Source organism: Myotis nattereri (genome assembly GCF_964212035.1).
Source record: "Myotis nattereri genome assembly, chromosome: 2".
Classification (NCBI taxonomy): domain Eukaryota; kingdom Metazoa; phylum Chordata; class Mammalia; order Chiroptera; family Vespertilionidae; genus Myotis; species Myotis nattereri.
Genome location: NC_138076.1, coordinates 125,009,719 through 125,023,242, shown reverse-complemented (window position 1 = coordinate 125,023,242; position 13,524 = coordinate 125,009,719). Strand labels below are relative to the sequence as shown.

The following is a 13,524-nucleotide window of genomic DNA, read 5'->3' as shown; positions in this document are numbered from 1 at the left end:
TATCAAAGAACTTCTGAGGGCTGCTGTGGGCTCAGAATGTGTGTACCTGAGCTTGCTCCCTCTCTCTGTGGTCCATGATTTCAAGTGGGATTGCAGCGTCAGAGAGACCATTGTGAGTGGCCCAGTGGCTGGGATTAGGAGCTCTGATGTCGCCTCCAGGGTGAATGTTGCCTTTGATTCCCTCCTTCACCCTCTTCTCTTGTAGCCTTTCCCCCACCTGCCACACCTTCCTGTCCTCCTGCTCCCCCTGTTCTTCCTCTGGCTCTGTCACATACATTTGCAGTGGCTGATGGAAGTCTGAAAGTATGATCCATACCCAGGGATATTTGAACTTTATTAGGGGAACATTGAAAATGATTTTAGGGAGAAAGGAAGGGAGGGAGGGAAGGAAAAAGGAAGGGAGGAAGGAAGGAAGAAAGGAAGGAAGGAAGGAAGGAAGGAAGGAAGGAAGGAAGGGCAAAGGGAGGAAGAAATTTAAGGACAGTCTTTCCTCCTGCTCCATCTTTGTGGTAAGAGAGTAAATTCATGAATATAACAATGTCTTTGCATTGGCATATTGCTTTTACATTTGAACCTGATTGTAGTATCCCTAAGGAGGGTATGGATTATGGTACAGGGAGGAGCCTGCAGTTCAGAGTGGTTAAGTGATTTGATAATAAGTAGCAGAGATAGAATCAGGTCCCACACCTCCCTGTCCAGTGCTCTGTCCATTTCCCCACATCGCCTCCCATGAGCTACACAGGAGCTGTCATCCTTGACCTGATGTGATTCCAGACATGTTGGGGCATCATGCTCTTATTTGGAAGTAACAAGCCTGGTCCACCTTTCAGGCATCGATTACCGTGTGAAGATGGTACATGTGGGTGACTCTCAGGTGGCCCTGCAGCTGTGGGACACGGCCGGGCAGGAGAGGTGAGGAGTCGTCCTGATGTAACACTGCCTCCTCCATTCTCCCCGGGGGCCGAAGGTTTGGGTTGCAAGGGAGGGCTGTGCTTCCTTGACCTGTGGCCCTTCAATGGCAGGTATCGTTGCATCACCCAGCAGTTCTTCAGAAAGGCCGATGGTGTCATCGTCATGTATGACCTCACAGCCAAACAGTCCTTCCTGTCGGTCCGGCAGTGGCTGAGCAGCGTGGAGGTGAGCTGGTGACCTTCCTGGGAGCACTATGCAGGCCCCTTGCTTTTCTCTCTTCTCTGCCCATCTCCTGCCTGTTCCTCTGCTCTTTCAAAACCTTCTCCAGGGACAAACCGATTCGCACATTTGTTTACCCAAGTGACCAGTACCAAGCTAGCTACTGGGGACTCTAAAGTGACCAAGACAGATACAGTCCCTGCTCCTATGGGACATACAAAAATAGAGATTGTACCGATAATTATATCATTATGATTTCAATAAGAGCTATAAGTGAGTAGGACAGGATTAGAGGAGGAGCACAGAGTACAATGTCAAGGAAGGTGTCCCTAAGAAATGGGTGTTTAAACTGAGTTACAATTGTGCTCTTCCCCCACTCTCACCACCGCCTCCTCAAATCCCTGCATTTTCTAGCTCCAGCTGGCCCAGCTGTGCCCAGCCCAAAGTGACACCACACAGTGTTTTGAGGCCTCTGTCACAGCCCTTCACAGGAGGGGAGGTTGACCCACAATATGAGGGCCCCAGGTTCACCCCAAAGTCACCCTAGGTGGGCCCACAAGCAACAGCACTCTTGTTTGAATTCTAGATTATCTCTGAGACACTACCTCTTGACTTATACTTGTGATATGTCCCTTTTAACTTCCTGACCATCTGCATGCTCTTCCTTTACCACTTAAATGCCAACTTTTCAAGGCCAATGGCAGAGTGGGCAAGCCACTTACTTCTTTTAATAGGGCCTTGCTGATTCATTTACAAAGCAATCAGGTAGGGTGTCCCATTTCCTTCCACCAGCAGAATTCATGCATTGTTCATTTATTTGTTCAAAACACTGCCAGCCACTCTCCTAGGATCTGGGAATTAGAGCAGCAGGTAGATGAAACAATGTCCCTGTCCTCACGAAGCTTACATTCAACCTCTATTCAAGCCCATTAGACCTTCCGTGGACCCCTTACTTATTTGCCACACGGACACATTGCTGTAAAGGACATAGTTCCCAGCGTGGATCTGTGCTGCATGCACTCTGTGCCTCCTGGGAACTGAAACTGCATCTTTGTCATAGTAACAAAGTGCTTGCAGGGGGCCCACAGAACTAGAGCTCAGCCCATGTTGGATGCCTGAATGGATGCTGTATCGTTGTGCAATCAGAATCCTGGAGTTGTTCATTTCTTCATCCTTTTGGCCCTAATATCTGTGATTCCTCCCACCAAAATCTGTTGCTCTTATAGTTTGGACTGGCTGTGCCACTTCTTTCTCTACTCTTTTAGTTCTTTCTTCTTTCTTTCTTTTTTTCTAAGAGAGAAGGAAAGGGAGAGAGAGAGATAGAAACATCAATATGAGAGGGAGACATCGATCGACTCCCTCCTGCACACCCCTACTGGGGCTCAATTCTGCAGCATGGGTATTGTACCTTGGCCAGGAATTGAACCAGAAACCTTTTGGTGCATGGGATAATGCCCAACCAACTGAGCCTCACTGGGCAGGGCTCCTTTCTCTACTCTTAATCCCCATCCTTCTCATTTCCCCCAAAATAAAGAACAAGAATGGAAGTCAGATTCTTGAGTTTCTCAGAAATTTGCTTAATACAAATTATTTCTTAAAATCTTTGAGCCTAAAAACAGTTATAATAGAGAAAATGTACATTTTGAGATGTAGTGAATTGCTCTACACCAAGCTATTAATGGAAACAAATGGTATGGGTCATCTGGAAGTGGATCTTATTTGAACTTTGGGATTTCAGACATGACTTTTCTTTGACATCACCAGTGATTTATCTTCCTCATTGAAGTTAAGCACCAGAGACTTTTGTGCTTACCTGATACAGTGGTTTTCAAACTTTCTCTGGTGGAACCCTAGAAGCAGAGTGACACTCCTAGGGACAGAGGCAGGGCATGGAAAGGTATAACCATCACAGTTCTGGGCCCTTGTCCCCTCTCTCAGTCAGAGCCACTGTAGTTCTTTCAGTTTGGTATATTGGAGGTGCTGGTACAATTTTGCTAGGTAAGAAGGTTTCCCTTTGAAAATCACTAGTCTAAGACAGCCATCTCATTTTCAAACTAAGATGTTGAGGATATGCCTTGGTCAGGTGGCTCAGTTGGTTAGATCATCGTCTCATACACCAAAAGGTTGTGGGTTTGGTTCCTGGTCAGGGCATATATCCAGGTTTTGGGTTCAGTCCCAAGTTGGTGCGAGTATGGGAGGCAACTGATCACTATTTTCTCTCACATAGATGTTTCCCTCTCTCCCTTTCTCTCTCTCAAAATCAATAAGAAACATATCCTCAGGTGAGAATTAAAAAAAAAAGAAAGAAATTGAGGCCATAACTTTGGGGGAAGTGGGCGAAGGTCAGCCATTCTTTTTTTAGCCACAAACATTTTTTTGATATTTTAGTTTTCCAAGTACAGTTTACATACGATATTGAATTAGTTTCAGGTGTACAACATAGTGATTAGACATTTATATTTCTTAAAAAGTGATCATCCTGATAAGTCTAGTACCCACCTGTCACCACACATAGTCTGTTCTCTGTATCTATTAGTCTATTTCTGTACTGTTTGTTTATATTGTTCTTTAGATTCCACATAAAAGTGAAATCATATGGTATTTATCTTTTGCTGTCTGATTTATTTCACTTAGCATAGTAATACCCTCTAGACCCATTCATGTTGTCTCAAATGACAGGATTTCATTTCTTTTTATTGTGTCTGAGTAATAGTCCATGTATATATGTACCACATCTTCTTTATCTATTTGTCTCTTGATGGACATTTAGGTTGCTTCCATGTCTTGGCTATCCTATATAATAAAGAGGTAATATGCAAATTGACTGTCATGCCCTCACACAAGATAGCCACCCCCATGTCATCACAAGATGGCCGCCCCCATGTGGTCATAAGATGGCCACACCCCATGTGGTCACAAGATGGCCACCACAAGATGGCCGTCATGGGAGGGCAGTTGTGGACAACCAGGCCAGCAGGGGAGGGCAGTTAGGGGTGACCAGGCCAGCAGGGGAGGGCAGTTGGGAGCGACTGGGTGGGCAGGGGAGGGCAGTTGGGGGCAATCAGGCTGGCAGGGGAATAGTTAGATGTTGATCAGGCTGGCAGGGGAGTGGTTAGGGGGTGATCAGGCTGGCAGGCAGAAACAGTTAGGGGTAATCAGGCAGACAGGCAGGTGAGTGGTTGGGAGCCAGCAGTCCTGGACTGTGAGAGAGATCGGGTCTAAACTGGCAGTCGGACATTCCCTAAGGGGTCCCAGATTGGAGAGGGTGCAGGCTGGGCTGAGGGACACCCCTCCCCCAGTGCTGAATTTCATGCACCAGGCCTCTAGTTATAAATAATGCTCAATGAACATTGGGGTGCATATATTCTTTTGAAACATTGGGGTCATAAGGAAGTTCCATTTTTAATTTTTTACAGACCCTCCATAATGTTTTCCACAGTGGCTGCACCAGTCTGCATTCTCACCAACAGTGCACAGGGGTTTCCTTTTCTTCACATCCTCACCAATGCTTGTTGTTTATTGATTTATTGATGATTGCCATTCTGACAGGTGTGAGGTGATAGCTCATTGTGGTTTTAATTTGCATTTCCTTGATAATTAGTGACATTGAGGATCTTTGCTTTTGTGTATTGGCCATCTGTGTTTCCTCTTTGGAGAAATGTCTATTCAGGTCCTCCGCCCATTTTTTTAACTGGATTGTTTGTGTTTTTTTTGGTGTGAAGTTGTATAAGTTCCTTATAATTTTTGGATATTAACCCCTTTTCAGATGTATCATTGGCTAATATCGTCTCCCATCCAGTAGTTTGTCTTTTTATTTTGTTGATGGTTTCCTTTACTGTATACGAACGTTTTATTTTTATGTAGTCCCATTTGTTTATTTTTTTCTTTTGTTTCTCTTGCCCAAGGAGACATATCCAAAAAAATATATTGCTAAGAGTAATGTCAAAGAGTTTATTTTCTATGTTTTCTTCTGGGATTTTTATATTTCAGTCTTACATTTAAGTCTTCAATCCATTTTGAGTTTATTCTTATAAGAAAATGATTTTCATTCTTTTGCATGTATCTCTATCCAGTTTTCTCAACACCATTTATTGAAGAGAATGCCTTTACCTCATTGTATATTCTTATTTCTTTGTCATAGATTAATTGATAATATAGATGTGGATTTATTTCTGGGCTTTCTATTTTGTTCCATTTCTCTGTGTCTGTTTTTGTGCCCATACCATGCTGTGTTGATTACTGTAACCTGTAGTATAATTTGAAATTAGATAGCGTGATACTTCCAACTATGTTCTTCTTTTCCAAGATTGTTTTGGCTATTCAGGATCTTTTGTGGTTCTATGTAAATTTTAGGATTATTTGTTCTAGTTCAGTGAAAAATGTCATTGGTATTTTGATAGTGATTACATTAAATCAGTAGCTTGCTTTAGGTAGTATGGACATTTTAACAATGTTAGCTTTTTCTGTTCATAAGCATGGTATATGCTTCCATTTATTTGTTTCTTCTTTTATTTCTTTCTTCATTATCTCATAATTTTCTGAGTATAGGTCTTTTACCTTCCTGGTTAAATTTATTCCTAGGCATTTTATTCTATTTGATGCAATTATAAATGGGATTGTTTTCTTAATTTCTACTTCTGATATTCATTATTTGTGTATTATTCATTATTTGAATATTAATCTTGTATCCTGCTATTTTACTGAATTTATTTATTAGTTTTAATAGGTTTTTCTGGGTATAATCTTTAGAGTTCTCTAGGTATGGTATCATATCATCTTTAAATAATGACAACTTAACTTCTTCCTTTATAATTTGTATGCCTTTTATTTCTTTCTCTTGTCTGATTGCTGTGGCTAGGACTTCTAATACTATGTTGCATAAAAGTGGTGAAAATAAACATTCTTGTCTTGTTTCTGATCTTAAAGAGAAAGGTTTTGGCTTTTTATCATTGAGTATGATGTTATCTGTGAGTTTGTCATATATATCCCAGCCACAAACATTTAATTATTCCTAAATATCTATATTTTGATATATACTAGAGCTGGGTAGAGGAATTTTAAATAGTCTGGGATCAATAGGGATAAATGGAGTCAAATTCATGGAACTTCCCTCTCTGCCATCATTAGGAAGGTATAGTTACTAAGTCTCCTGTTTAGCACAGAGAGCCTGTGACTTAGCAGGAGAAGCAGAAGATCAGGTTGAACTTGGTGCTGATGGTAGAGGTGAAGAAATATTAGAGGGCATAATCACAGCTTGAAGCATAAGTTCAGTCATTCTTCAGAAAAACTATGCCATGTGCTGTTCCTTATGGGGTGGGGCTGAACGCATTGTCAGCATGGGCCCATCAGGAGTCCCCATGGAGCCCCGGTGCCTCTATGGGCTCAGAAGCCAACCTGAGATGGCAGTTCTTTATGTGGTTAAATCAGAATTATCTGTGTGTGGATGGGCCTTTTTGTACAATTTGTAGTTTGAGTTCTCCTTTTTTAAAATCAGCAGAAGATATAGCTAAACTCTCAATGACTATCCCAAACCTAGATGAACATCAGGATCACCTGTGGAGCTATCAAACAAAACAGATGTCAGGGCCTTCTCTCCCAGAGAGAATGACTCAGGGCCTGGAAATGTAAAAATAAATAGATAACACCTTCCCAAGTGACTCTCAGCCATCATGGTTCCCAGCTGACAAGTGTTTCTCAAACTCTAATAGGCCTAGCAGTGTCCTGGACATCTTGTTAAGATGCGGAATCTGACTCAGCAGGTCTGGGCTGGGCCTGAGATGCTGCATTTCTAACACATGGTCAGAGGAGGTTGATGCTGCTGGTCTAGGGACCACACTTTGAGAAGCAAGCCTCTAAATCTTATTCAAAGATGTTCATGCCCTTCAATGAGAATTTTCTGAGCTTCTCCCACATGTCCAGCACCTACGAGGCACTCCTGAGGACTCAGTATGAGGCACCCAGCTGGGTGGCCCAGGGTTTTGAGAGCAAGTGCAGAAGGCTGTGTCAGATGGCAGACAGCGTGGTGAAGGTGTGGTGCAGTAGCATCATAAATGTGATAATTCTCAAGATTCTTGAAAAGCTAACTCATTCTGCCGTGGCAACCAGCAATCAGAGGTGTCAGGCGATAGATTAAAACTTGACACATAATTTGATTGGAGAGGAACTGAAGATAGCAAGTACTTTATATTTGTGGAGCACCTTATTTTTCCATGGAGCTCCAAGCATGCTGCCTACTCCCTCACCTGGGGAAGGGAGGGTAGAGGGGAGCTTTAATAACAGGCTGCAGGTTCTAAAGCCGTATTATTAAGTGAATGCTGGCCAGCTGTTCTCAATGTCCCTTCCTCCCACAACCTGAAAAGCAGCACAAGAATAAAGGGCTAAAATTGCCCCAGATTATACATAGCAAAGACTTACTCGTGGAAGAGGTTCTGTGGTTGGAACAGACTCTCAGGGGAGGTATGGAGCTCCCTGAAAAGGAAGGTCTTACTATCCCAGCTTGGCCATTTCTGGTCATGAAACTGTGGCCAGTCACACAATGAAGGAAGGAATCAGAGTCTCTGAAAGGTCCCTCCTGGCCCCCACATTCTACAAAGTATGACCTTAGACTCTCTGGGGGCCACAGGATGGGTCAGAAGTGTTTGTGCATCAGAGGGACCCTAAAGGATCCTTCCAGCCCAGAGGGAACCAAAACCCTTTGGCTCAGAGAAGCACCTTGCTTTATGAGGTGCGAGCATCCTGCCGCTGTGACTGTTCTCCCCCTGACTCACCCTCCCTCATCCTCCCCACCTGGATAGCTTAACCCAGCCCGAAGGCCTTCTGCAGAAGAGGCCCAAGCCGGGCCCAGACACAGTCTGTTCTGTGCTGATACTCCTGCCCTTTTACATTTCCTACACACCCTATAGGAAATCAAAGCAGTTAGTCATTCCTGCCAACTCAGCATTCCCAACCCTCCCTACCTCTTTCTCATCTCTGCTGCTGGGACTGGCTTAACCAGTCCAATCTGAACAAGAAACTGGTTGAGCTGTAAGGGCCCCACGTTTAGACCATGGGACACACCAGACATCTGAAGGCTTTGGGGCCTGTATCAGACAGAGAAAATAGGATTTAGAATGAGCTTAAGTGGGTTGGTATTTCCCCAAACCCAGATTTTTGGTCCTAGTGTCTGCATGTTGAACTTTTACTTTAGATATTTTTGTTATTCTAGAGCACTATATTGTTAGATCTATAAGTCAAGGAAATGGAATACGACTGGTATCATTAAGCCTTTGAGCTGGAAAAAAAGGGGAAATTAATCCAATGCAGCCTCTTATTATAGAGATGAGAAATCCTGAGATCCAGAGAGGAAGTGACTTGTCCAAAGGCACTCCGGCCTGTGGGACAGCACAGCCAGAACTAAAATCTAGGGCTTTGCCACTGCGTTATGTTTCTCTCTCATCACATGGCCCATGGTTGAAATCTGCTTCTGAGAAAGAGGTGTTCATTTCTTTTTCAGTCCTGCCAGCTCTGGTCTCAAAGCAGAACCATTAGTTCTTCAGCAGAAAGGGGTCAGGCCCACTTTCTTCCCCTTTTGTGGACTGTTGGCTAATTCTCATTCTGTGATCTTTGTCATTGGTGACAATGTGCAACACAGAGCAAAAAATAGCAGATTTGTTCCCCACATTCCAAGCTGAGCTTGAAGTGCTGGCAGTTTAAACGAACTACACAAATAAATCTTGTTTTGACTCATAGTCAAGGGGTGGATAAATATGGAAACCCCCAAGATATAATTTTACAGTCATTTTTTTCTTAGCATAACTGCAAGCTTTAATGTGCTGAGAAATTTTTGTTCTGGCTCCAGAAAGATAGCAGCACCCTCCCAGTTAAGTGCTTTTCTTACCTCCCAGCAAATAGATGTGTGTGCACGCGCGCACACACACACACACACACACACACACACACACACACACTACAACCAACCAAACCCAACAGCTGCACATTTGGAGCTAAATGTCAGTCCGCTGCTCCAAATTGACAGCCTTGTTATTTAAAATCAGAGATGCATAATCTTTTGAATTCCAACTAGTCTATCTTCCAACAAGCTCAAGTTCACAGAAAGGCAACTAAAGTGTTTGGAGGTGTAGAGAGGCTTCTGTATCTAAGTCAGAAGAGGGAAACCAGCTCTAGAGGCCTATTTCACAGCTCAGAGCAGAGAGGAGCAATTGGGGCGGGCCCCACAGGACAGCAGAGCCAGGTCACCTACAGAGATTGTGTGCACGGCTAAGGGGCTTCAGCTCCCTCTGACCTGGCATGCCTATGGGACTTTACCAACAACTGTAGAAACATCAGCAGAGGTTGGGGGATGTAGACTTGTTCTTCAGAAGAGGTGAACTTTGGACTTTTAAAAGGAAGTGTTGCTTCATCAGGTGGATAATTATGAGCATCTTTGTGGCAAGTGATATATAGGCTGAAAACCTAGTTATGTGTACAAAAAGGGTGGAGTTTAGTCAGAGGTTAAAGTGAGAGAGGACCATGAGACACCCACCCCAGCCCCAACCCCTCCTTGTGGGTGGCCCTGTGTCAGAGACTGACTTGGGGCTGGAGTGACGTCCACTGGTTGCCCACGGTAGCACACTCTCCAGTGTTATGTGTGGTCTCACTTATTTTTGCCACATCTTTGGAGAGAAACCGAATTCTCCTTTATCAGTGGCAGGCCAGGGCCCCTGAGAGGGAGTGAGTTGTGCAGAATGTCTGTGAAAGAGGGACAATGCAAAGAGCAGAAGCCACTGCTCCAGATGGGGACTTTCTGCCCCTTATAAGCTCTTCTATGTTTATATCCAGGAATTTCTTTTAAAAAGAAGACTTCCCCTTCTTTTCCCAAGGGGCACACTGCTGTGTGTGGTGCACAGGGCTCAAATGTCAGGCTTAGGACTGTTTCCTACCTCACCCAATCCCCTCCTTCAGTACCCAGCATGCCCTTTAAAAGGGAGGAAACTGAGGCCACCATTCATACCAGATTGGGTTAGACTCCTGCCCTGGGATTTCAAGTCTGATGCTCATATTTTCAGAGTTTCCACGTCAAGAAATCCCACAAGCCTTAGTCATTCCTCACACATAAATCTACAAATGTCTCTCCTGTACTCCAAGCAGCAAGCCCTTTGGCCCATCTCCTGCCTTCCTCCTCTTTTCTTCCTTTTCTGTATAAAACTCTTTGCCCAGGTTTCTGCGGCACAGCACAGTCAGAGAATGGGGCATTCCCATTAATGACACAGCATTCTTTATAATCCATAAGTGGGGTTTTCACTTGCAAATTTTTAAATGCAATCCACTTTACACATCAACTACAGTACACATAATTGAATCTATTTTGATGGGTCAGAAGACAATGTAAGATCTTGTGCCTTTGAGTCACCATTACCAACATTATTTACCATCTTACCATGGATATGTGGAATACTGCTTTTAGAGGGTTCTAGTTAATGAGACACTAAATAGCAGAGAGTTTGTTGGAAATCAGAATTTAGAGGAAAACATTAGAGAATTGTGGGCCCATATACTAAAGGGTCCTCATAACTCAGTGACTTTGATGTTGAATGTTCTCTTGGACTCTCTGAGCTTCAAAATTCTCATTGATTTAAGTTTTTCCTGACTGAACAGCAATAAAATTGAATGTATACTTTAAGAAATCATTGGGGCTTAATTTCAAATGTAATTGCATTTAAACTTAAAAGAGGTGTACCTATTGGGTGGGCTTTGGACATTTATTTGGATTGGCAATGTAAAATAGCTGAATTATTGGCGAAACTATAACCGTTAGCTTCTTCTCCCACAGCCCCCTCTCTTTAGTACATTTAGCTACAATGAATAACTATTTTCTACCAAATGATGATCAAAAGCCCCTAATTAAATAGCTCACAAGTAAAAATAACAACCTGCTTAAATGTGAACATTCCCCTATGTCCTTACTAAATAGCTGTGTGGCCTGGGCCCTTTGCCCTCAGGAGAGGGACGGACGGTGCACCCACTTCACAGGGAGGACGCCAAGGCACGGGGACTCTGGGTACACAGGCCCCTGCTGGTCTGCCGCAGCCGCATGAGGAGTAAATAGGGTTGACCCCTTGAATAATCCTGTCACTTCTGGCCCAAGAGGTGCAGTTGCTATGGCCACACAGTTCTTCCCACACAGGGCTTCCTTCAGACCCAGAGTACCCAATGACAAGGCTCTGCAGGCCCACGTGGTGACCTCCATGAGGCACACAACAGTCATTTTCCAGGCACCATGGACCCAATAGCATGAATCAGATTTGGACCCAACCCTCAGAGAGCTTACGTGCCCAATATGAAATGCCTGGAGATGCCACTTCTAACCCAGCAACCCCTAGAACAGCCCCAAACCACATTGCATTAATTCCTTTGGTTCGTTCTTGTTAAGACTAAGTCTAGTCATGTAGGAATGGCCTCAGGGGGCTGTGAGCCCTGGAGAAGGACACATAGTTCAAATGTGCCCTCACCCTGATACCCACTCCCAGCACATCCAGGGGGTCCGTGTGTTCTGTCCAGCAGCCAAGGAGAGTGGCGAGGCAGAGGTCACTGCACTGACAGGGACTGGGGGCACCCAGAGGCACCCAGAGTGGGCCCCGGGCACCTGGCAGAAGCCTTGTAAACAGAGGCTGCCACAGAAGGTGGGTCTCCACTGTCAGGATGCCTCTGTTGTCACCTGGCCTATTGCAGCAGCAGGGCATTCACAGCCGGATGTGTCTTTCCATCCAGCATTCCAAGCCTGCCCTTGGGTTCTCCCTGTGGATGCTTCTCTGAGTGGGGATGTCTGTTCCACAGGAAGCTGTGGGGGACCGTATTCCTGTACTTCTGCTGGGCAATAAAATTGACAACGAGAAAGAGCGGGAAGTTCCCCGGGGCCTTGGAGAACAGCTGGCCAAGGTAAGAGCAGGCATCCCCATCTCTATGGACTGGGTGGCACCCAAGGCAGTTGGGCATGTGCCCCAGAGCCTTGGGGGGAACCTTCCCTGGAAGTCCGCTGGGAAGGGAGCGAGTGGGCAAGATAGGCGTCCAGCTCCTGTGCATGTGGAACTTTCCATGGGAGCCTCAGATTGTAAGTGGGAGTTGGCCAGGGATGACTAAGGTGTGGGGAATTTTCCCAAATTCTTTCCCTCAGAAGTCAGAATTAGAAATTCTTAGATAGTGAGAAGTTGGTTATTTTAGTCCCTATCTGATGCTTGAATCCCATCATCTGTGTTTCCACTTGACCGCCTCCCGGGATGGAACACTCACTCACGGCAAGGCTGGTCCTTCTTTGGACAGCTCTGTGGAGAGTGCATCCTGTCTGTCAGATTGAGCCTCAAAGCTGTGAACTCGAGACCAACGCAGGGCACACCCTGGATGGCCTGCCGTCAAACAAGCAGCGGCCCGCTTGCCCAGGCCCAGAGCCAACAAGGTTGGACGGAAATCAGGCAGCAAAACACGCCGTGCTCTCCCTGGGCTGCTCCAGCCCTCAGCATAGTTTTCGGGGCACCGTGTGTCTGGAAAGATGGGGGAGCTGTTCGGCCAAGGATTCATCGTTTTAGTGTGCTCAATCTAAACAGAGGCTCGTGGCTCAGAGGCTGGGACAACGGGCACAGATGGTAAGATCCAAGGAAAAAGAAGGAAGAAGGGCCCGGTAGGTTTTCCTATGGAGGGTCACCAAGCAGCTACATCCACAAGCCCTCATCCTCAATTCCAAAATCCAAAAAGCTTTGAAAACAAAGAGCGGTTTTGACTTCATCTGGCAGAAGAATCTGACCAGAACTGACATGCAGCTATTTATGGTCTCTGTGTGCCACACTCTGAATGAATATTCAAATGTTTCACTGAAGAAATATTAATACGCTTGGTTACAGGGTGCTGCCCCAGACCCACTGAGGGTACTATTTGATATCGTGTATACATGCATTATCTTTCTGAAACTCAAAATTTCTGGATTCTAAAACACAACTGGATCCAAGGATTTTGATTAAGGAACTGCAAGACCTATATTTTTATCATTCCGTTTTCTTTTTTTTTTTTTTTTGTCAGTGAAACAAAAACAGGCTCAGAGAAATTAAGTGATTTATTCAAAGTATCACGCAGGTTCTCAGTGGTGGGGTCTGTAGTTGAGGCTGGAAGACAAACTGTGTCTTCCAATTTCAGGCCCTGTGCACATCCCCCACCTCCCCATGAAACCTTCGTTCTTCACAGACTGGCCAGGAGTCAGGGTCTGACTGAGGCGGGAGGGGCAGGGGTGAAGAGGCTGGAGGACAGAGCTGGGCCCGTGGGGTGTGCAGCAGGAAAGCTGAATTGGAAACAAGCATTTGCAGAGTCTCTTGATCTGCAGCCACAAAAGAAGTGTCCTCACTCAACTGCCTGCATCCCCACAGGACATCA

The 13,524-nt window shown here is 44.9% G+C and overlaps 1 protein-coding gene across 1 annotated transcript in view; it reads left to right on the top strand.

Moving 5' to 3' along the window:
* Positions 1–13,524, top strand: part of CRACR2A (calcium release activated channel regulator 2A) — a gene marked incomplete at its 5' end in the record, with an annotated part of 82,720 nt that overhangs the window by 65,623 nt on the left and 3,573 nt on the right. The window contains 3 exons of the mRNA XM_081082362.1: positions 831–912; positions 1,023–1,137; positions 11,944–12,045. Coding sequence (XP_080938488.1) covers positions 831–912; positions 1,023–1,137; positions 11,944–12,045 — 299 coding nt within the window. The remainder of the gene's footprint in view (positions 1–830; positions 913–1,022; positions 1,138–11,943; positions 12,046–13,524) is intronic.